The sequence below is a fragment of the Gymnoscopelus microlampas genome (assembly GCF_963454915.1).
Source record: "Gymnoscopelus microlampas genome assembly, chromosome: 7".
NCBI classification, from domain to species: Eukaryota; Metazoa; Chordata; class Actinopteri; order Myctophiformes; family Myctophidae; genus Gymnoscopelus; species Gymnoscopelus microlampas.
The window spans coordinates 35,915,061-35,936,934 of NC_139944.1; the positions used below are offsets into that span (position 1 = coordinate 35,915,061).

The 21,874-nt window shown below is 43.1% G+C and overlaps 1 protein-coding gene across 1 annotated transcript; it reads right to left on the reverse strand.

Moving 5' to 3' along the window:
- Positions 1-1,783: 1,783 nt before the first annotated feature.
- Positions 1,784-19,390, reverse strand: klhdc8a (kelch domain containing 8A; the record flags this gene model as incomplete). The annotated part of the gene is made up of 7 exons (XM_084062583.1): positions 1,784-1,918; positions 2,620-2,768; positions 3,099-3,200; positions 11,462-11,680; positions 13,415-13,579; positions 17,247-17,457; positions 19,226-19,390. 7 exons carry the CDS (start codon positions 19,388-19,390, stop codon positions 1,865-1,867), a joined length of 1,065 nt encoding a protein of 354 aa, XP_083918709.1. The 3' UTR covers positions 1,784-1,864.
- Positions 19,391-21,874: the final 2,484 nt, after the last annotated feature.

Genomic DNA, 21,874 nt, shown 5'->3' on the forward strand with positions numbered 1-21,874 from the left:
CAGGTTTTTCATTTGTAATTTTAGTTATAGAGGGCAATTATAATGTACTGTATTAATGCATATAAGGCTTATTAGCTAGGGATTCTTTCAAGAACCAATTAATCATATTTTAGGGTTTTGACTGATGGTGGCTATCAGTCATCAGAATATCAATAGATCATTATCAGTATTTGTGCTATGAAATTACAACCCGAGTATGATGCTAATAATGAATGGTAATTTACTTTATCCAGTCAATAAACAATACATCTCAACCGAATGAAAATCAATGAAAAAGGAAACATAGAATTGAAGTATAGAGGATATACTGTCAAAGTTAATGAAAAAATAAATAAATAAATGCAACACAAATGTGTGATACTACAGCATTCTTGTGCAATATGAACAAAGATTATGCTACTATAGGCAAAAGTCCACTACTACAGTGCAAAATTGGCTTACTACTGTATAAGTGCTGCTACCAGCTGACTCATCACAGATTAAAATGCCTTTCACTAGTTACAGTATATGCATCATCTAGTAAAATGAACAGTACAAAATCATTCATGTGCATCTTAAGGGGACAATAAAATACATTATAACCCTTCAAATCTTAACAAATTACACACCATTGTTTAAAAACAAAAAAACATGTAATACAAAATAAAAGACATATTGTATTCATTAAAGGAGTTCAGGAATAAATATAATTTCTGTCTACAACAGACATAAAGGCTACAAAATGTATCACCGCAAATATGTACTACAGCATAGTATCACACTAAAGTGTATCATACCAAAATTCACCTAGAGAAAGAGCCAGCTCCTCCATTGTGTGTGTGTGTGTGTGTGTGTGTGTGTGTGTGTGTGTGTGTGTGTGTGTGTGTGTGTGTGTGTGCACGTGTGCGCGTGTGTGCATGTGTGTGCGTGTGTGAGTGGGTGCTAGCCTGGTTCCAGACGAATCTGCCATTGCAAAAAAAAATTGCCCTTGGCAGATTAGGTCTGGCCCCTCTCAATAGAGATTTTCTCTCCCTCCGAAGTTGTGAGGGACCAATCAAGGCCCAGTGGGGCGGGTTTTATCACCAGAGGCATTTTTTGGGGAAATGCAGGTTCCACACTGAGATTCCAGACTAATATCTACGCAGTGATATTAGTCTGACCATGCCAGGCTATGTGCGTGCGTGTGCGTGCGTGCATGCGCACACGTCACTAAATTTGAGAAGCCATGCGTATGTGTTTGGGTGTACTGTATGTATAATCTTGCCCTACAGTCAGTCGCACTGATTGTAATTAGTGCTGCATAACAGCCAAATGGCTGAAACCTATATTGTAAACATGTTTCTCAGCAGCGATGTCAATTAACCCCAGCAGGGGGCAGTGTTTTCTGTCACATCATCATGCTGTACTGTGAGAGAAGTCCTCATCAAAGTCCTCTTCCCACTTTCCCTGTATAATGCTATTGTGCTACGGCTCTTATGTCAGTGAATTGTGCTGAAAACAAAGATTGGGATGAATGGCTGATCTCTTAAGCCTAAATTGAAATGTCGTTGTGCGCCAAAATCTTTAATTAGTTGAAAATGAACAACATCGTACGACTAAGTATAAGTGAGGCTTCAGCACCTGTCGAACACTGTAGACCAGTGGTTTTCAGCATGGGGTCCGGGGATCCCCAGGGGTCCTCGAGGGGGTTCCACTGTTGATTGTTAGTTAGATTGTTGGGTTGATTGATACGTTGACACAGAGGATTTAACAGTGTAGATTAGGATCCCATAGATAAAAATCGTATCAAATAGGGGTCCATGGCCTAATGCATATCAAACTGTAGGGGTCTTTGAACTTGAACAGATTGAGAATGGCTGCTGTAGACTGTTCTGTGTGGTTCAGCCTATAGATACTCTTCTTCCTTCACATAGAGAATCTCATGAGCTGCACTGGGGACCTGACAGGCACACAGACACATGGAGAGAGAGAGGACAGATGTTAGTCGGGCGAAGTGTGGTTGGGATCCGGAACCGGGGGAACCGGGGGAACCGGATCCATGCAACGTTGAGGAACCGGAGTCGGTTCCATCACATTTGGAACCGTTTGCGGAAACCGGTTTATCACATTGTCAGAGCTGGTATGTGCACAGCACTACGTCTGCTATAATTACAATACCGGTGGTTCTACAACTTTTTAATTTCAAGGACCACCATAAAAGTAGTTACAGACCTGTAAGGGTCCATTTGGAACTCCCTATAGGAATCGTTACCGTTAAGAGGGAATCGTTAAGGAACAAGAATCTTTAAAATCCCAACCCTATAGGGCTGGGTGTGGTTGGGTATTTTTCCGAATACTCAGACACAATACTAATTCTAGATCAGTGATTCCCAACCTTTTTTCCTTGGAGCCCCCCCTTCTTACAGCTGACAAAAGCTGAGAGCCCCCCCCCCCCCATATGTTCTCATACGACGAATAACAAAAATGGCTGATCTACAAGTGAGCTATCTGGGCATCGGTAGTACTTCCAATACATTCAGGATTCTATTGTTTGACTGTAAAACCATATGTTCAAGATACCGTTAAACGTTCACTTAAAGCATTTCAACAGGCTGTCTGTCTGTCGATGTGATAGACAGATAGACAGCTACAATACTTCACCTGGTTCACTCCTCCCACCACTAGGAGGCGATCTCTGATGACAATCGAGGAGGCAGAGCAGCGGGGCACTGTCATGGGAGCAAGCCTCTCCCATTTCTTTTTCTGGGGATGGAAGGCCTCCACCGTGTCCAGCGCTGAAGGTTCATGACCTGGAAGCACATAGGCACGCACGCACACAGGGATGTGGTCAAAATCAGCATTTTCTGAACTAGGGGTTGAAAAAAGTTAATTCCAAGCCTCCCAAGGTTGCACAAAATGGAAATGTAAATTTAAATGTGTCCACAGACTGAGTACATTACTTTTCAATTGGATTTGCTGCAGCATGCAGTTGTTACTGGGGATGTGCAATAATGTGAGGTCCCTCACGTCTGTTTTATTATGCGTTTTCCCCTTCTTATTCGTTAGGACCCCGTTGAGAGGTGCTTTGTAACTACTGTTTGAAAAGGTCCAATATAAATAAAGTTGACTAAATGACTTACCAAGTCCCCCGGCGACCACCATTCTACCGCGGAGGAAGGAGGCAGCAAAGTCAGCTCTCTTAGTTTTCATGGCTACTGTCTCCTCAGACTTCAACCACACTCCTGTGGGGAGAAACCATATGGTGGGTGTGTGCCGTCTTAACCACTTAAAACCCTCTAGTGTTAGAGAACTGGACTTGAGTTACAACTGTACTTCGACCGCTTGTTTCCGTCTACACCAAATCTCTTGGCCAAAAATAATCTACAAGCTCACAACGCATCGCAACACAATGCGTAGTGAGCTTGTAGATCTGCTATTTGCGGCTAATGTTCCCCCCAGAATAAGGATGCTGGGGTTCAAGTGGTTAACCACTTAAACCCTCTGTTCTTAGTAAACTGGACATGAGTTGGAGCAACACAGGCTATTAAATGCCCTTTGTATGTATTACAAGGTGCTAGTAGTCTAGATACCAGCACAGAGTCAGGTTATGGTCAGTTGATGCGGGGTGGAACTCCCTTTCTTCTGAACATGAGTTGCCTCTGTACTTGGTCTGCTCTTTTTTCCCACTACACCAAATCCTTTGCCAAAAATAGCCGATCTACAAGCTCACAACAGATCGCTGTGTGCTTCCCCCAGAAAAGGGATGCTAGGGCTCAATGGTTAAGGACATTGCATGTGTGTGTGTGTGTGTGTGTGTGTGTGTGTGTGTGTGTGTGTGTGTGTGTGTGTGTGTGTGTGTGTGTGTGTGTGTGTGTGTGTCTGCACAACAACTATTTTCCACTTTCAGTTGGACATGAGGCAGGCAACCTTTTACACACTACCGTGACCTGTGCTAACATCAAAGTAACTAAGCAGGGGTAATCAGCACACGTCCACTAACACGCACGCACGCACGCACGCACGCACGCACGCACGCACGCACGCACGCACACACACACACACACACACACACACACACACACACACACACACACACACACTTGTCACAAGCAGGGACATGCAGAGAATGTAGGGTAGGGGATGACATTTCTAAAAGGTCAGTTTTGGCAAAAAATAGCCGATCTACAAGCTCACAACGCATTGTGAGCTTGTGCTCAACTAAGTAATAATAATAATAATAATAATAAACTTTATTTATATAGCACCTTTCATGACATAAATGCAGCTCAAAGTGCTTTACAGAAAACGAAAGAAAAAAATGAAAACAAAACACAGGGTAAAAGCAAAAAACATTAGAGCAATGGCAATAATAGAGCAAAAGGCAAAAAGGGCAATGGCAAGAAGTAATGGTTACAAATAAGAGGCAGCGGGTCAAGCAAAACAATTAAAACAATAGAGCAGTGGCAAAGTACAGTGGCAAGAGATAAAAGCTTAAAGATAAAAGGCAGTGGGTCAGGCAGCGATAAAGACAGAAACAACAGCACAGAGATTCAGAAGAAGCAGAATCAACTAAAAGCAAGAGTGAATAAATGAGTCTTGAGCTGTGCTTTAAAACTGTCTACAGAGGGTGCCTGTTTTAGGTGCAGAGGAAGCTTATTCCAGGCCGTTGGCCCGTAGAAGCAGAATGCTGCTTCGCCGTATTTTTTATATGACATTACAGGCACTTCAAGTAGGCCTGCACTAGAAGACCTGAGGGGACGGTTTGGGACGTGTCTGGGGAGGAGGTCATAGAGGTAGGAGGGTGCCAGACCGTTGAGAGCCTTATAAACAAGCAAAAGAATTTTAAAATCGATCCTAAAAACAACCGGGAGCCAATGTAGTGAAGCTAAAACTGGGGTAATGTGTTCCCTCATCTTAGTTTTAGTTAAAACTCTGGCTGCCGCATTTTGAACGAGTTGTAATCTGTCGGTTGTTTTCTTTGGCAGTCCAGAGAAAAGAGCATTGCAGTAATCCAAGCGAGAAAAAACAAAAGCGTGGATCAATGTCTTTGCATCATCCAGCGACAGATATGCTCTAACTCGTGCAATATTCCTCAGATGGAAGAAGGCAATCTTGATAACTTGACCTATATGTGTATTAAAATTCAGTTCAGAGTCTATTATAACTCCCAGGTTCTTGACTGTAGAGTTACTACCTACAGTGATGTTACCAAGCCTACTTCTTATTGATTCTTTCTGTTCCCTAGAGCCAATTATGAGAACTTCTGTCTTGTCCTCATTTAGCTTCAGAAAGTTCTCGCTCATCCAGCATTTGATGCTGGACAGACAGGACAACAATGGGTCAAGAGCACTGGGGTCATCTGGAGCTACGGAGAGGTATAGCTGGGTGTCATCAGCATAGGAGTGGAAATTCACTCCGTGGCTGGTGATAAGTTCACCCAGTGGTAGTATGTACAGGGAGAATAATAGAGGACCAAGGATTGAACCCTGTGGAATACCAGAGCAGATGTCATGTTTCTCTGAGTCAAAGTCAGCTAAGTTGACAACGTAGCTTCTGCCTGATAAATAGGAAATAAACCATGACAAGGCCGTGCCTGACAAACCTATCCAGTCCTCCAGACGTTGAATCAAGATGGTATGATCGATTGTATCAAACGCCGCCGTCAGGTCAAGGAGCAGGAGGACGGATACATTTTTATTGTCAGCTGATACCCTGAGATCATTCATTACTTTCACCAGTGCTGTTTCAGTGCTATGCCCTTTTCTAAAGCCGGATTGGAATTTGTTATGGATTTTATTGTTCTGTAGGTACACCTCTAGCTGATGGAAGATTGTTTTTTCTATGACCTTGCCGAGAAAGGGCAGATTAGAGATGGGTCTGTAGTTACCCAGCACCAGGGGGTCAAGGTTGTGCTTCTTGAGCAAGGGCCTAACAATGGCTGTTTTAAGTGAGTCTGGGAATATACCTGATTGTAGTGAGCAGTTAATGATTCTTAGAATGTCCGCAAGCACACTGTCCAGAACCTCTTTGAGAAAGGGAGTGGGGAGTGTATCCAGGGAACATGAGGATGAAGTCATCTGAGATATGGTTTTGTGAAGTTCCTCAAAGCCGATTTCATAAAATGAGTTGAGGCTACCCCTGCTGAGGTTAACACTATTGCACCTGGCAGCAGTAGCCGCATTTGGGGTTAAGGAGTTTGAGCTGGCACTGTTTGTAATATCAGCTCGAATGTCGAGGATTTTATTGTCAAAAAAAGATGCAAATTCATTACATTTAGCTTTGGAAGCGGGGAGCGATTGCTTATATGACTGGGGGGGGTTCAAGAGCCGTTCAATGGTGGAAAATAGAACTCTGGCATTATTTTTGTTATTGTTAATAATGCCAGAGAAATAAGTCTGCCTTGCTAAGCGAAGGGCTTTGTTATAAGCAACTGTTGATGTCTTAAAGATCTCAAGGTGGATGGTGAGTTTGCTTTTTCTCCAACCCCGCTCAGCTCTACGACATTCTTTCTTTAGAGATCGAATATGGTCTTTGATCCAGGGTGTTGCTTTGGAGTTTTGTCTTTTTTTGGATTTCATAGGGGCCACTATATTGACTGCTGTCTCAAGATTAAGGTTGAACTGTTGTATCAAGACATTCACTGATGAGGTATCAGGCAGGGGGGGTGCACAGGCCAGAAGACGGGAGAATTCACTGGCTGCCGTTGAGCTAAAGAAACGTTTTTTCACACAATATTCTGTCTTGTTTTTCTCTAAGTCCGAGACAGCCATATTAAAGAACACTGCATGATGGTCAGATAGCTCGGGCTTCTCAATAATCTTGTCCACTGTGATGGTTAGGCCTCTGGAGATCACCAAGTCCAAGGTGTGGCCATGTTTGTGCGTTGGCCCAACAACGTGCTGAATACAGTCATGGAAATTTAAAGTCTGTAGGAACCCCAAAGCTACAGCATCTGTGTCATTATCCAAGTGTAAATTAATGTCGCCTGTGACCAGGGTCCTGTCGTAGTTTAATGTGCAGAAGGATAAAAGGTCTGATATTTCCGTTAGGAATACGGCTTTGCTGCTCTTTGGAGGACGATAAATTGTAATTATGAGCACGGGGGATTGAGTCTCTAGAATGGTGGCCTGATATTCAAAGGATGAAAAGCAACCTAAGGATAGAGGCTTAAATTTGAGTTTGTCTGAAAAAATGTAGGCAAGTCCACCTCCTTTCTTGTTATCACGTGCTGAGTGAACATAACTGTAACCTGGGGGGCAAGCAGCGGCTAGGGGGACTGCGCCAGCTGAGTCAAGCCATGTCTCTGCTAAAAAAATAATGTCCAGTTTCTCATCGCAGATAAGGTCGTGAATAGAGGAATGCTTGTTAAGGAGTGACCTGATGTTGAATAGGGCCAGGTTTATTTTATAGGTGATTTTTTGGGGGTTGGAGTGTGGGAGGCAGAGAGGATAAATTAGGTTGCTAAAATTAATCCCGGGGCCCTTGTGGTTGTTGTGAGTTTTTTGGCCCATTTGGACAGGGATTAAGTATTGCGCATGAGTATTTGGAGAGAAGGAGGTGACAGGTGAAACAGGTGAGATAGAGGTAGGAGGTCCACCCGACCAGCAGGGGGCGATGCAGGGTAGAGAATGGTCAGCCGGGTCAGACGGGGGCAGAGGGAGGAGTCAAGTATAATCAAGCCTTTTACCGGAGATGCGGTGTAAGGCATGGATTTCTACACAGAGAGCAATTCTTTCAACATGAAATGCTGCTTTCAAGTTCAGGAGAGTTAGGAAAAGGCAATTCTCTTGAATGCTGCCTTTGGGTACGACATGAGGGGCATTTGCATTTTTTCACCACAGTAAATGCTGCATTCATGGTCTGGAGAGGGCACTTTTTACAGACAAGTAAAAGGGCAGAGGCTCAAGCCCCCTTTGATGTCTATGTGTGCACGACACGTGCCTGGTCACAAGGATAATGTGAAGGTTAGAACAGAGAGTGCAGGGACTACAAAGAGAGAGGGGGTTTGCAGGCGATGACAATATATTGTCTATCTGTCTCATTCTCTTTTCCTTTACAAATGTCCTAACCAAGGTCTCTTGACATTGAATATAATGATATTCTTTCTTTCTCCAAAAGCCACCCAGTCAGAATACGAGGGCATTTGCTGTGGCCTTTGGCTTTTATCAACACCTGAACCTGAGTGCGACACTACTGCATGTTGCAGTTGAGCATGAGAAATGACAATAGAATGACTCTCATTAGAAAGAAAAGGAAACAGTAATCTTGTGCAGAGAATCTCCTGGGAAGAGAGGAAGCTTGCTCCAGAACACCAAGTTCATTTTCAAACAGTTTTTTTAATATTATTATTATTATTGTATTATTATTATTTTTATATCGCTTTGTTGTTGCTAAGGCTCATTTATCTGATGGGAAAACCAGGTCTGATGTGTCGTGACTGTGGGGGTTGGAAGTTAACTTTATTAGGGCTGGGGAGAGAGGGGGAGAGAGAGAGAGAGAGACAGACAGACAGACAGACCGAGAGAGAGAGAGAGGAAGAGGGAGACGGGTGGAGGTGGGAGAGAGGGGGAGTCATGAATAAAAAGAGGATGAGAGCGAGGGGGGGAGCAATAGAAACGGAGAAGGAGGGAGAGATGGAGTGAGCGAACGAGAGAGAAAGGTAGAGAGTGACAGACACACAAACTCATAGACAGATAGAGACAATGATTAGTCAGAGATACGAGATATAAAAGGAGCCAGCCAGCCATCCAGACAGACAGACAGACAGACAGACAGACAGACAGACAGACAGACAGACAGACAGACAGACAGACAGACAGACAGACAGGCAGGCTCTGTGAACAGAAGAGAACGCAGCTGGCCGAGGCTGCAGCCCATTCAGAGTACGCCTCTGTTTTTATTGTTTTCCTGAAGGCGAGCAGCACAATCTCCTGTGGTCTTTTTAGCGAGCGTTCTCAACACATCATAACACCCAGCCCAATCCCCCAGGCCCCACTGGGACTCAGCAGAAAGAGAGAGAGAGAGAGAGAGAAAGAGAAAGAGAGGGGGGGTATTACACAGGCGTTCCCTCAAAGACAGCGTTTCTGTCTTTGTAGAATGCATACTTTATGCAGGCGTTAAGCGTGCCGGGCATGCCTGCACATATTGTTGACGCCTGAGAGTAAATCTGGTGGGAGAGGGTGTAAAAAAAAAAAAGACAGAGAAAAACAGAGAAAGGAGAGATAGAAATAGAGAGAGATAAAGGAGAGCAATTGAATCAGAGAGATAATAGAGTCTCTGAAGAGCCAGGCCTTGTGTTAGGGGCGGTAGTAATTCCGTCCACTGCTGTTCTCTGCAATTTGTATCTGCGGTCGGCTTTCACTGCGTCTCGCAAGGCGTTCTGCAGAGTGCAGACAATGCTAAAATGTTGTAGGAATACACCTAACTGGGGCATATCTTAATATTGGAGATATGAGATTGGAATGGTAATAGAATATCGCTCGGTGACAGCAGATTGTGTGTGTGTGTGTGTGTGTGTGTGTGTGTGTGTGTGTGTGTGTGTGTGTGTGCGTGCACAAGAGAGAGAGAGAGAGAGAGAGAAAGAAAGAGAGAGAGATATTGGTAGAATATAGATAATAAAGCAATCTGCTTCAGGGTGCTGTAATTTAAAATGCTCCCCATCCCCATCCCAGCCTCCTGATGAGATCTACCATCTCATCTCCAAGAAAATTACATTGGGACAGCAGCTACAGTGTGTGTGTGCAGATGTCAGTGTGTGTGTGTGTGTGTGTGTGTGTGTGTGTGTGTGTGTGTGTGTGTGTGTGTGTGTGTGTGTGTGTGTGTGTGTGTGTGTGTGTGTGTGTGTGTGTGTGTGTGTGTGTGTGTGTGTGTGTGTGTGTGTGTGTGTGTGTGTACATCACACCTGTATGAACGGTTTGTGATCATGTATGACAGTCCTATATGCCCCCTCTGTCTTTCCCTCTCTTACACACGCACGCGCAGAAGCACGCGCACACGGCGACGCACGCGTGCACACACGCACACACACACACAATTTGTTGAGCACTGACATCCACACTGCTCTCATTTGGCTTCCATTTGGGGGAAGAAGAAAAAAAATAGGCCAATCCCAAGGCGCACGTGCAAATATCCTACTGTCTGAAATGACTTATTGATTTTCTTCCCCCTGCGAGTGCACTCACCACATCTCTCTCCAGTCCCTCCTCAATTTGTCCACCTGTTGTTTTGGTAGATGGAGGATACGTAATTTCCCTGGTTTGTGGGACGCAGCAGCACTGTGGTGCTGAGAGAATAAGCCCTGTTGAGTTTAATTGGTACTTTTATTTGTTGCGACGTGTCAGTACTTGATGCCAGAGTGTCAAAGCGAGGAATGCGAGCTGTCAACATCATATGAGATGACAAGGTAAGGTTGATGCTGAAGATAGAGAAAGTGCACTGCATGCTGGGTATATTGAACCACAGACATTACTGAAATGATGTGCAATTAAGCTGAAAGGAGGGAAAGGAATGGAACTTCTTTTAGAAGTGTTTGTGTGTCACCTGCACGCGTGTCTACTTAACCACTTGAACCCCAGCATCCCTATTTTCGTCATTAAGCTATTTTTGGCAAAGAGATTTGGTCATCCGATACCTAGAACTACCTAGAAATCATCCCATTGAATGGGGTTACCACATAGCTATGGTCCCAGTAGGTCCCTACTGGCCTACCAGGAGGCAGTTAATGGCTGCAGTTAGCAGCCATTCTATGGGTGATTCAATGTTACCGCATGTGCTGTCACGGGGCGGAGTCACATTGAAATACAGCACGAAACCCCATACCAGCACCTGCCACGGCGGCGTGCCTCCTAGTCAGCGACTTTCAGCCCCAACCTCCTGGGATCGAATCACGACGGAGGTGCGCCATCAGAACTTGAGCCACGAGAGGCACCGACGAGCGAGCTAAGGTAAGCGAGTCGCCGTGTCGATTGTGTGACAAATGCTCATAGACTCCAGTGCATTCCTTAAACTTCCGGTTCAGGGCTTTGTCTCTATTCGCCAATAGAAGGCTATGCAGAAGACCTGGCCCGATGCGGCTCTGGTTGTCCCAACTGACAATCAAAGTGACTACTGGCCTATCACAGTGCGTCTTTTCCGGCCAATCACAGTGCGTCTTTTCCGGGACTTGGACATGTCACGTGACACATGCATTAAGGCTGATAACGGCCTACCAGAGCCTCCTGGTAGGCCAGTATGGACCTACTGGACCATAGCCAGGCATGCAAACAGCCCCGAGGTGAAAAAGGTGACAACATGTTGTTTTCTTTCGGGTCAGGTGTCACACAATTGCCCTATTTGGGTTCAAAAAGGTGACTGTAGCTGAAAAGTGACACTTTTGCATGTCTGCATAGCTATGGAATGATAACGGTGATAACAATGGGAGGAAAACGTGAAGATTGGCGGATTTGGTGTAGATGGAAAAAAGCGGTCAGTTTTTACTGTGCTTTAAGTGGCTAAAGTCTCTCACCTTGGTTTGTGTCAAAGATGTTGACGTTCTTGGTGAACTTGGAGCTTTGATGAACTCCACCCTGACGCAAGCCCCCCAGCAGCCACAGCCTGCCGGCGGGGTCCCACAACGTACCCCCATAGGAGCGCTTGCACGGCATCATGGGTAGTGCCGTCCAGGAGCGGGTCTCTGAGTCATACATCTCAAAGGCTTTCACCGGTCTTTTGCACTGACGGCCAGCTGTGGAGAGTACGCACACGCACGCACACACACACACACACACACACACACACACACACACACACACACACACACACACACACACACACACACACACACACACACACACACACACACACACACACACACACACACACACACACACACACACACACACACACACACACACTTTTTGAAAGGCTTTTTGGTTGATTGCTGAGCAATTTGAAAACCCAGACAAAAACAACCATTCTGACCATGCACGGAATCAAACGCCAGCTTGCTAGTTCGAATGTGATCCCTAATGAATCATATCAGGGGAGTGAATTAATATAGTAATGGCCCTGCCAGTATATGAATGGTGCAGGTGTGTTACCTGTTTAGTATAGGTAACACAGCTACTCCTACCTTAAACCACAGTGCTGAGACACCAGTATTAATAATTAGTTTGGGAAGAGACAGACAGAAGACATACCATTTCCACACAGAATGGGAAGATAATAATGCTTTCATCATTATGTCAAATGGAAAACGTATCTGTCTCGTCTGTAACAACAGCGCAGCGATGGCGAAGAAAGAGAACTTGGAATGACACTTCATTGACAAATCATTGACAAGACATTTCCAGCCAAAAGGTGAAGGAAATGAAATATCAATCAACAACACAGCAATCTGTTTCCATGAGGCAGGTTGGTAAAGTTATTATGCAACCACTGCAGCTTCCAAACACGTTTGTGTTACACACAATAAATCATTTCAGGATGGCATAATATTGAAGGAGCTGTTGCTGTCAGCTGCTGTTGATTTGTTTTGCCATTTTAAGAACAGGACTGAAATCATTTATGTCTTCAACAGCCTTCAGTTGTCCAGGAGACTAGTGATACGGAGGTGTGAGGGGATTTTCAGATGGCTTGGAGGCGCAGCTGAAGAAGGATATCAAATCCTGTGTGTGCTTCTCCCTCCAGTTGGATGAATTGACAGACATTACTGATGTTGCCCAACTTTTCACAGAAGATAGTTTTGTAAACTATTTTGTGTTGCTGCATTAGATTTGCTCATTTAATTTCATGCCATTTTTCAGCAGGACAGATTTCTTTGGTTTCATTTTATATTGAAGTCCAGTGATGCTTGCTTTTACTACTATTATTATTATAGGGTGATGGCCATTCGGAAGCGAGGCAGTGCACTATGGTGTCATGTTGACAAATAAACTTCTTTATAACTGAGAAACTTTCTTCTTTATTTTTTAATCTTGAATTTTAAAACCAAGTGGCCAAAATATTATTTGTAAATAAAACAGAATCATGTGCTATCATCTGTATTTTAAAAGTCACACAAATTATTCATCACCACAAGTCATATATTTTTTACACTTTTCTCCCGGGGTGCTCCTTCCATTCCGACATCTCACCACTCCGACTAGTGGCTTCCGCGTGCGGTTAGGGTTAGGGTTAGGGTTAGGTATAGGGTTAGTCAACGTCGGAAAGGCGACATGTCGGAAAGGCGAAATGCACCCTTTTCTCCCTAGTTTTTTCAGACAAAATAGTTTTACCATTATTCATTTATTGACTTATTCTAATTATTATTGTAATCATCAGGCTAAAATATGGCAGAATCGTTGTGGTTTTCTCTGTCGGCAAAGGCAGATCTCGCCAACCTTGGAAGTGATCCCGTGGCCAAAAAGCTTGCCTACCCCTGATATAGTGCAAACACACAAGCCTAAACAAACACACACTATCACTCTCTTGCCCGTACCTGCCACGTATATTTTGTTGCCCAGGAGGTTCACATTGGTGTCATAGCGGGGTGTGGGCATAGGAGGCAGCTGTACCCACATGTCCTTCCTCGGGTCATACTGCTGCAGGATGCTACGAGGGAGCAGGTCGGCTCCCATCCCCCCTACTGCCAGGGCACGGCCATCTACACACCCACACCCAGGCAGACATACAGACAGACAGACAGACAGATAGGCAGACAGATTGACAGAAGGTAAGACAGACATTGTTACCCTCAGGGTAAAATTAACATTCAGGATTTCGCAGGCAGACAGATCTACTGTAAGTAGGCGATAATATAAGAGACAAGGGAAGAGAGAGAGAGAGAGAGAGAGAGAGAGAGAGAGAGAGAGAGAGAGAGAGAGAGAGAGAGAGAATCAGTGAATCAGTGAATCTAAAATGACCTCCTTCTGGAGCTCAGGAATGATGCTTCCTGCATAAGAATTGTATTGCCAGAGGGCATGGAAGCCCATTTCCGCTGAATACAATTAGAAAGACCTGAATTTTTCTCACAATTTTGACTTGTACTATACAGTATATCTCAGCATTCTGTGTTTTCTCCTCACAAATGTGATATAGGCAACTGTGAGAACAATTTCAATAATTCTGAGACATAAAGTCACAATAGCGTATCTAGAACAGAATAAAGACAAAGCAGTGCATAAAACAAGAGCATAAAATAATGCAGCCTTGAGATGGGTAATATACATCCTTTTTGTCTTTGACTGTGAAAACTACATTATAAAAATATATAGTATATGGATGAAGGGTTAGCTTACAAAATACATCTATATATATCTGTGTAAGCCATAAGTCAGTCCATCGCTAAAAGTCAACTAAATATTTTTTTATTTCGCTTTCTTTTTTTGCTTTTCTTTTGTCAGATTACAATTAAATACTAGAGAGGTACGCTCAATAGAGCACAAAGCTCCACCAGGTCGCATGCATTCATTCTAATAGTGATGTTCAAAGTGACATTTCTACCGAGAGCCATGGAAGAGTAGCTCGGCATGTGAAAACCGGTTGTACATTATCCCTCCAACAGTATCTGAACACCTGACTCTCTCTTACACATTCATTGTGTTGATAAGCATAGGTATAACGTTTTTGAGGTTCGTCCTATTAAAGGCTCAGAGAGTTATCATGGCAGTGTTCAGATGCTTCGTTTGTTATCTGTTAATTTTGTAGTGCAGCAACGACAGAGCCCTGTTAATGTTAGCCTGTCAATTAATATAAAGGCCCATGCATGTAACCGAGGAGAACGGCACCAGATTGATAGGTGTTCCAGGGCGGGTGAACAGGAGCATGAGAGGATTATAATTGCCCATGCTTTACACCAGTTGTCATTCGTCATGAAACAAATCACCGCCAACCTTAGATTTTCTTCTTCTCCGATCTATCCATATGAAATACAGAGAAGTGATCCGCTGGGGCGATCACCTGGTCTGGAATGGTATGTGAAAGCCAGGCATTTGTGAAACAAAATACATTATATTATGAATTTAATCCTTGCCCTCATCTTGTCCATTTTATTCTCCATAGAATAGATGGTACATTTGCCAGCAGAATGCTCGGGTGAGGAGGTTTGTGTGGTTTGGATTTAAGCGATACCTAGGTGCTTTCCTCTATGCCCTTTCTTCTCCTTGGAGAGGCACCATGTTTTTTGTTCTCTGCTAGTTCAACAGACCACAAAGATGTGGATAGGAGATCAGAAATCTGACATAATCCTATGTCCAAAAGTGCACTACGGTCATATATAATCATAATCATATAAACATATAATGTTGCTGAAGGTTTTAAATAATCCAGTGTAAACAACAAAATAACTAAATAAAGCCGTCCACCATGACAGCAACTGACCATCTTGATTCAATTGACATTATGGCTACATAATTTGACGGTCAATTGTACATAAAACTGGAAAGTAATGGCATGTAGGATGAGATGTGAAAGGTTGCAAACCATGCCAGCATAGTCTCAGGAAAGAGACCTGTGTGTTCACGTGTCACAGTTTGCAAGAGAAAAGAGAGGGATCATGTGTAAGAATGACAATAACAATAATAACTATTACTATGAGAGTCAATAAATATGTGAGCATGGCAAGCCATAACTAATTGTGTTCTCAAATAGAACTGCATGTACTGTATAATCAAATTATACAGATACAGATCAGAAATTCCTATGTGTATTATTTTTATATTTAATTGTCATGTCTTATTAGAAAGTGAAAGAAAACTTGTCTTAGTGTGTCATTTAAACAGATGATCAAGGATTTGTGGTTCATTAAAACTGGGGAAAGAACATAATATATTTATTAAAGGATATGAAGTTCATTAAAAAAGTGAAAAATAACTTGAGACAGACAGTGAAGAATTTTCACATCATTACAACGGAAAGTTACAATTGAGTTGAATGTGTGCAGACAATAATACCATCGTGATTCAGGGGTTTTGGGGTATGTTGTTATGTTTATAAATGTATATTGTGGTGTTAATCTAACATTGGCTTATGCTGGCTAATGTTGTGCTGGCGGGCTGCCTATGATTGGCTAGTACAGTACCTGTACATCCAATAAGGGGAATAGGATCGTTGTTATTGTCTAGTTATTAATATAGACCCCATAAGAGCCGGTGGAGAGGATGGATAGCTTCAAGTACCTCGGTGTGCACATCACCAAGGACCTGACCTGCAGTATGTATGCACACAGAGACTGTGGCAAAGAAAGGGAGGCAGTGTCTATACCACATGAGACAGTTGAAATCATTCAAGATGTCAAAAAAAGATTAAAAAATTCTTCTACCACGCTACAACTCAGAGCATCCTGGCAGGGGGCATGAAAACATAAGACAATAAGTCTTATGACACTGTCTCTACGCTTGATCACTTGTTGTTGTTTGAGAAATGCTGCTCATACTATTATGTGACACTTGAACATTGATTGATCCTGTTGCTTTGTACATCTGCACATGGTCACTTTGCACATTTTGGATGAAAATTGCTGTTTTGATCAGAAATTACTGCACGCGGAAACGCTGCTAATTATAAGTTACTGTGCCTGTCTAAGACAAGTCCCTAAGTATTAACGTATATCCCTATGACTGTATATTTTGTATCCACCTGTTTCCTAGGCTTTTCACTGTGTTCCACCACTCCACTTCCTGTCTTTTGATCCAATGAAATCCAATGAAACCGGTCAGATGACTAATGATATCCAATGAAATCCGACAGGAAGTGGAAAACACACAGCCAAGAAACAGGTGAATATACATTTTTTAATTATTGTCATTCTATTCTAATTTGTTATTTTTTTGTTTTAATATTTATTTGTTATGTAACACAATTGGCGTCTCAGCAACATTTCGCTGCTTGTACCTGTATAAGTGAAAAATAAAACGTATTGAATCTTGAATCTTGTACATGCATATGCCATAGCCTGGAGTGGCAATTGCTGTGTGATTATTAATTCACAAAAATAACATAATGTAGTTGTCGTTGACCAGTTTGAGAAATATTCAAGAATTGAGGTCCAATAGACATGCTGCTGACTGGCAAAGTATAATGCAAGATTAGCTACAGACAGTTACACAGACAGGGACAAATGCACCCTGGTGGAGATAATAAAAAACAAAACAAATCTTTCAATATCCCTATTAATATATAGATGACAGTCAATACAGCGTAACTTTGTCAAACCAATGGATTACTGTATAAAAAAACACATTTATTCAAATCTGGCAATATCGGTAACCATGACTTACAAAAAAAAAAGCCTGCTATTGAAGAATGAAAATAGTATGGTATGAAGTACCCACCTTTCACAGTGATGGCTAACCCCATCATAGCCTCGCGGAGTGAGCTCCTCTTCCTCCACCTCCCCTCTTCAGTGTTGTACATCTCCACCGCTTTCACAGGGCTCTGGTCCTCTCCTACCCCTCCCACCACTAGGATCTGCTTACCCAGCACTGCCACCGCTGCCCCAGCGCGGGAGGTGGGCATGGGGGTCAGACTGATCCACCTGTCACCCTGGCAACGATGGAAAAAAACAAACAAATAATGGCGATGGTCATGAGCAAATAGAATAGAGCAGGTGCAAACTTACAATACAATAGAGTACATTGGTGATATGTGGTGTATAATGTAGGTCTGTGATTAGGATATTGCCAGTTGTTATCTCTGCTAGGCTGAAGGATGGGCTGGAGATTATGTTTTCACACCTGTCTGTCTGTCTGTCTGTTGGTCTGTGTGTGTCTGCAGCTAGCCATGTTCCCAGCCTTGTTTCATCTCCGAGGAGAAAAGCCTGGTCACCACCTAATCAACCTAATGTCTAGGGTGGTACTTCCGTTGTATGTACTTCCCCCAGAAACTGTCCAATTCAACCAATCGCAACACACGTTTAATGTATGGAGAACGTTAACAGATCTGTAAAGCCTCAACGTTACTTCCTTAGGCGGTACTTCTGCCAAATTCCAGTAGCCTACTTCCGTTTAGACACTCAACAAGTTAGGTCTTGCCCAGCGTGGTCTGCGGCTAATCTTGCACTCAATACTGCCACCTACAGATCCGGTCAATAGCATTTTCTATTGACCGGATCGGTAGATGGCAGTATTGAGTGAGTACATTTTTCTTGGGCAAAATAGTGGATTTTACTCAAAAGGTGAGGTTCTGAGAGGTTTCCCACCGTGGCCTTTGTTTCTGTGAGTAGTTTACTACTGTGTACACATCGTAAACCTGGTCAATGAGGAAATGCACAGTCCCTGGCATAGGACCAGCTCTGGCAGATTTTACAGGTCTCCAGGCTAGACCAGAGCTACTGTGGTGCTGCTATGACAACTGAATCAATAAATGTCTATCTATTCAACAAACTATAAAAAGTAAAACAATTTCAAACGATAAAAGACATAACAAAAACAAAACAAAATTATAAGTCAGTAGTAAAAAGCTTTATCAAAAACAGGCAGTGTACAGCATCACATCACCCATGCTACAGTAAACACATCATCGCTACTAAACCACAAACAAAAACAAACATGTGGGAAGTTGATCTTTCTAACAAACTGAAACAATATTTTCAAAACATTATTGGATGAACCCCTTAATGAAAGTCAAACTTTTATTTTCCCTAATGTAATAAAATAGAGGATGTATTTTATCCAGCAGGTATGAGAGGGAGGAATAAGTGTGCTCAGGCAAAAACACTGCAGCCCTGCTCGCCCCCTGTAAACTGCTCACTGCTCTGAGTAAAGATTTCTGCTAAATGATTCAATGGAAAGCATGAACCACATTTGCTGAAGCAGTTTTTTGTCCCTTTTCAGATTTTATTATCAAACAATTTTCTTCCTTCTTTTTTCAGATTTTAATATCAAGCATTTCTTTCAAGCACCTTTCTGGTTTACCTTGCTTAAATTAGTCAGGTTATTAAGAGCAAAAAAGGATCGTATTTACAATAATGACCTGAATTCAGCTTTTCACACAATTAACGCTTCTGTCAAGTGAGCAATTATGGTAATTATTATGTCACTAGTGCAAATAAATTGACAAGCTTAACAGGTGAATATTATTTCCAGTCAGTCTTTTCAGGCTCCTTTCAAGATATTCAGAATCATTAAGCTGGTTTAGCTTAAATGACTTGTAAGATAATTTCATAATATGTATAGTTCCATGATTATTTCTTGAAATAAATCAGATCAGACGAAAGGGCAGATGAAAACATCACAAATATCTCATTCAATATCACCATTTTTACACTCTCCAAGTTACATTTTGCAGTGTACTTTGTGTACCTGTTACCTACCTCAGGGGAGTACAGCTCCAGGGAGGGGCAGGGCCTCCCTGCAACATCGCAGCCCCCCAGCATGTACATCTGCCCCCCCACCTGAGTCACAGTGTGGTACACTCTGCCACTGGGCAGCCGAGCCAAGCTCTGCCAGTGGAACTCGTGTGCCGGGGGCACTGACATGGTCACCGGGAGCTGGGCGACAGCTGAGGGCAGGTCAAGGGGACCAGAGATGGAGGTTGTTGATTGATGGAGTTTGAGGGCGGCAGATCGTGGTTCCCAGCACCAGTGGGAAGGGCTAGTTCAGGTGGACGTTGCAAATGGGCATGTGAAGGAGAGCTTGGGAACTTCAGCGTAGGAGTGGATTCAGAAGAGGTCTGAGCAGCTGGGTCCCAGGGTGGGAGGTGGGGAGATGTGAGGAAGGGTGAAGAAGAGGTGGGCAAGAGACCCAAGGAGTAGACTTCTTCCCCTGGGTCTGTCCACCAACTCACAGCTTTACACTGGTCCTGGGAAAAACATAATGTGAAAAGTTGGTTACAAAAGTGTAGCATTAACAAACTGTGAGTGATTTACAGTACTGCACACCTAACATGCTTTAGAGAGGACATTTATGACTTTGCACTCAATCAGTTGACAAAGGTGCGGGTCTGGTTGTATGTGTGTGTGTCTGACTATATTATGTTCGGATGCCCTTCTTAGATGCATCCATATTATTGTGCAATAGTCGGCCAGCAGAGGTAAACACATCTGTAGCTAGGCAACCATCTAGACATCTACTCTGTTTTATAAGTTGTTGTTTACCCCAGTCATCCCTCACTACCTCTGTCTCTGCTTCTTGCCATTAACCCTATTCTCCTGCCTACGTATTGGTTTTACACTGAGGGAATGGAGGCGGAAGCCAGCCAGTGACGTGGGAAGAAGCTTCCAAAAAGAAGTCCTGCATGCAACATCAATGGAATTCAGTCTATATCAAAGTCCAAATCACCCACATGGCCATACTATGAGAAGCAGTACCAGTCCAAAATCACCAGAGAAGACAGGTATAATGGTGTTACAATGGTATTCCACACCACAGCCATGTTCTTTGTTTGGGAAGAGATTCTGAGGAGGATGACGTGGAATTTTGACCGTTGTTCAATTGGCAGGCTAGACTGATAAGACAAACAACTCGCCGGCTTATCCTTTAAATCCTTACCCAAAAATGTCATTTCCATCTTCCCGCCCTCTCTTCCTCTCTCTTTCCTTGCGCTTTATCTGGCTTTCATACCCTTCATCGTATTGCAGATGGATGAATAAAGGACAGGGGAAGAGATAAAAGACTGTCCTTCAGAAGAAGGCTCCCTCCCTCTTTTCAGTGTGCACGAGATGGGTTACCATAGAAACATACCTTCTGGAGTTGCGACACAGATTTTCTTTTCTGCACATGATCGTTTACCGCTTGGTTTGACTTTAATAAAGGCTTATGAGAAAGGATTGAAAACAAATAAGGGGGAGTTGTTTTTTCGATAGGGCTGACCCCGGCAGGCGTGCACTTGCTAACAAGGCAGTATCGAGCTTTCTCTCTCACACAACACATTAATTGCAATCTGTAACCGATTTGGTTTGCCACATCTCTTTTTTTTAATTAACTGCTTGAACAGCTTGAGATCAACAGTGGGCCCACCAGCATCCACTGAAGTCATTTACAATCAGCGTGCCTCTTCATCCAAACTTTTAATTAGTAAGCCTAGTTTTTTTATGCTGTAACTCCTCAAATGCCAGAACTGGCTGCAAAAATTGTGGACCCTGAAACAGTGTAGACAAAGTGCTTGTTATAGGATATTGTGTCATATTGTATTTTGCCATATTGATTCATATATGATACATTATTGTGTTATGTGTTGTAATCATAAAACAGTATTGTTGATTTGCTCATCTTATTGTATCTGTCCATATCCACATTTAGCCTGTAGGTATTTAGCTTGACACCCCCCCTCTCACACACACACACACACACACACACACACACACACACACACACACACACACACACACACACACACACACACACACACACACACACACACACACACACACACACACACACAAACACACACACACACACACTCATCTAAACATTTCAAACAACCAATAGTGAGCATAGAATAGAAAAAATAAAATAGAAAAAAAGCAGTGCTAGGAAAACACAATTGTCTATAAATGCACGCAATCTGTGTGTGTGTATCATCTGTCTGTCTGTGTGTCCCTGTGTATCTCTAGACACAGCCGACCGATCAACTTCAAAGTTGGTGCGAATCGCAGAGGACGCAAGGGAGTGAAATGCTGAGTGGGAAGTCGGTCGGATTGGTATGGGGGGCTTTCAGGTAAGAAATGGCCAAACGCTCAAAGGGCCCTTTTTCTAGTACTACTGTATAACAACTATAAATCCACAAATCTCTGTAACTCTCTGTCTGTCTGTCTGTCTGTCTGTTTTATCAGAAAAAAATAAAAATCACTTTTGACCGCAACCAATAGCATAGCGATATGCTTATGGGTTCTGCTCTATGCTTTGGGGGCTGCTGGGGAAACTGGACGACAGGGGCAATTCTGCAAATAGACTGCATGGCCAGTCATTTGGGATCAATATAAGTAGAAAAAAAAGGCTATATGTTATTTTAGTCCGGACTT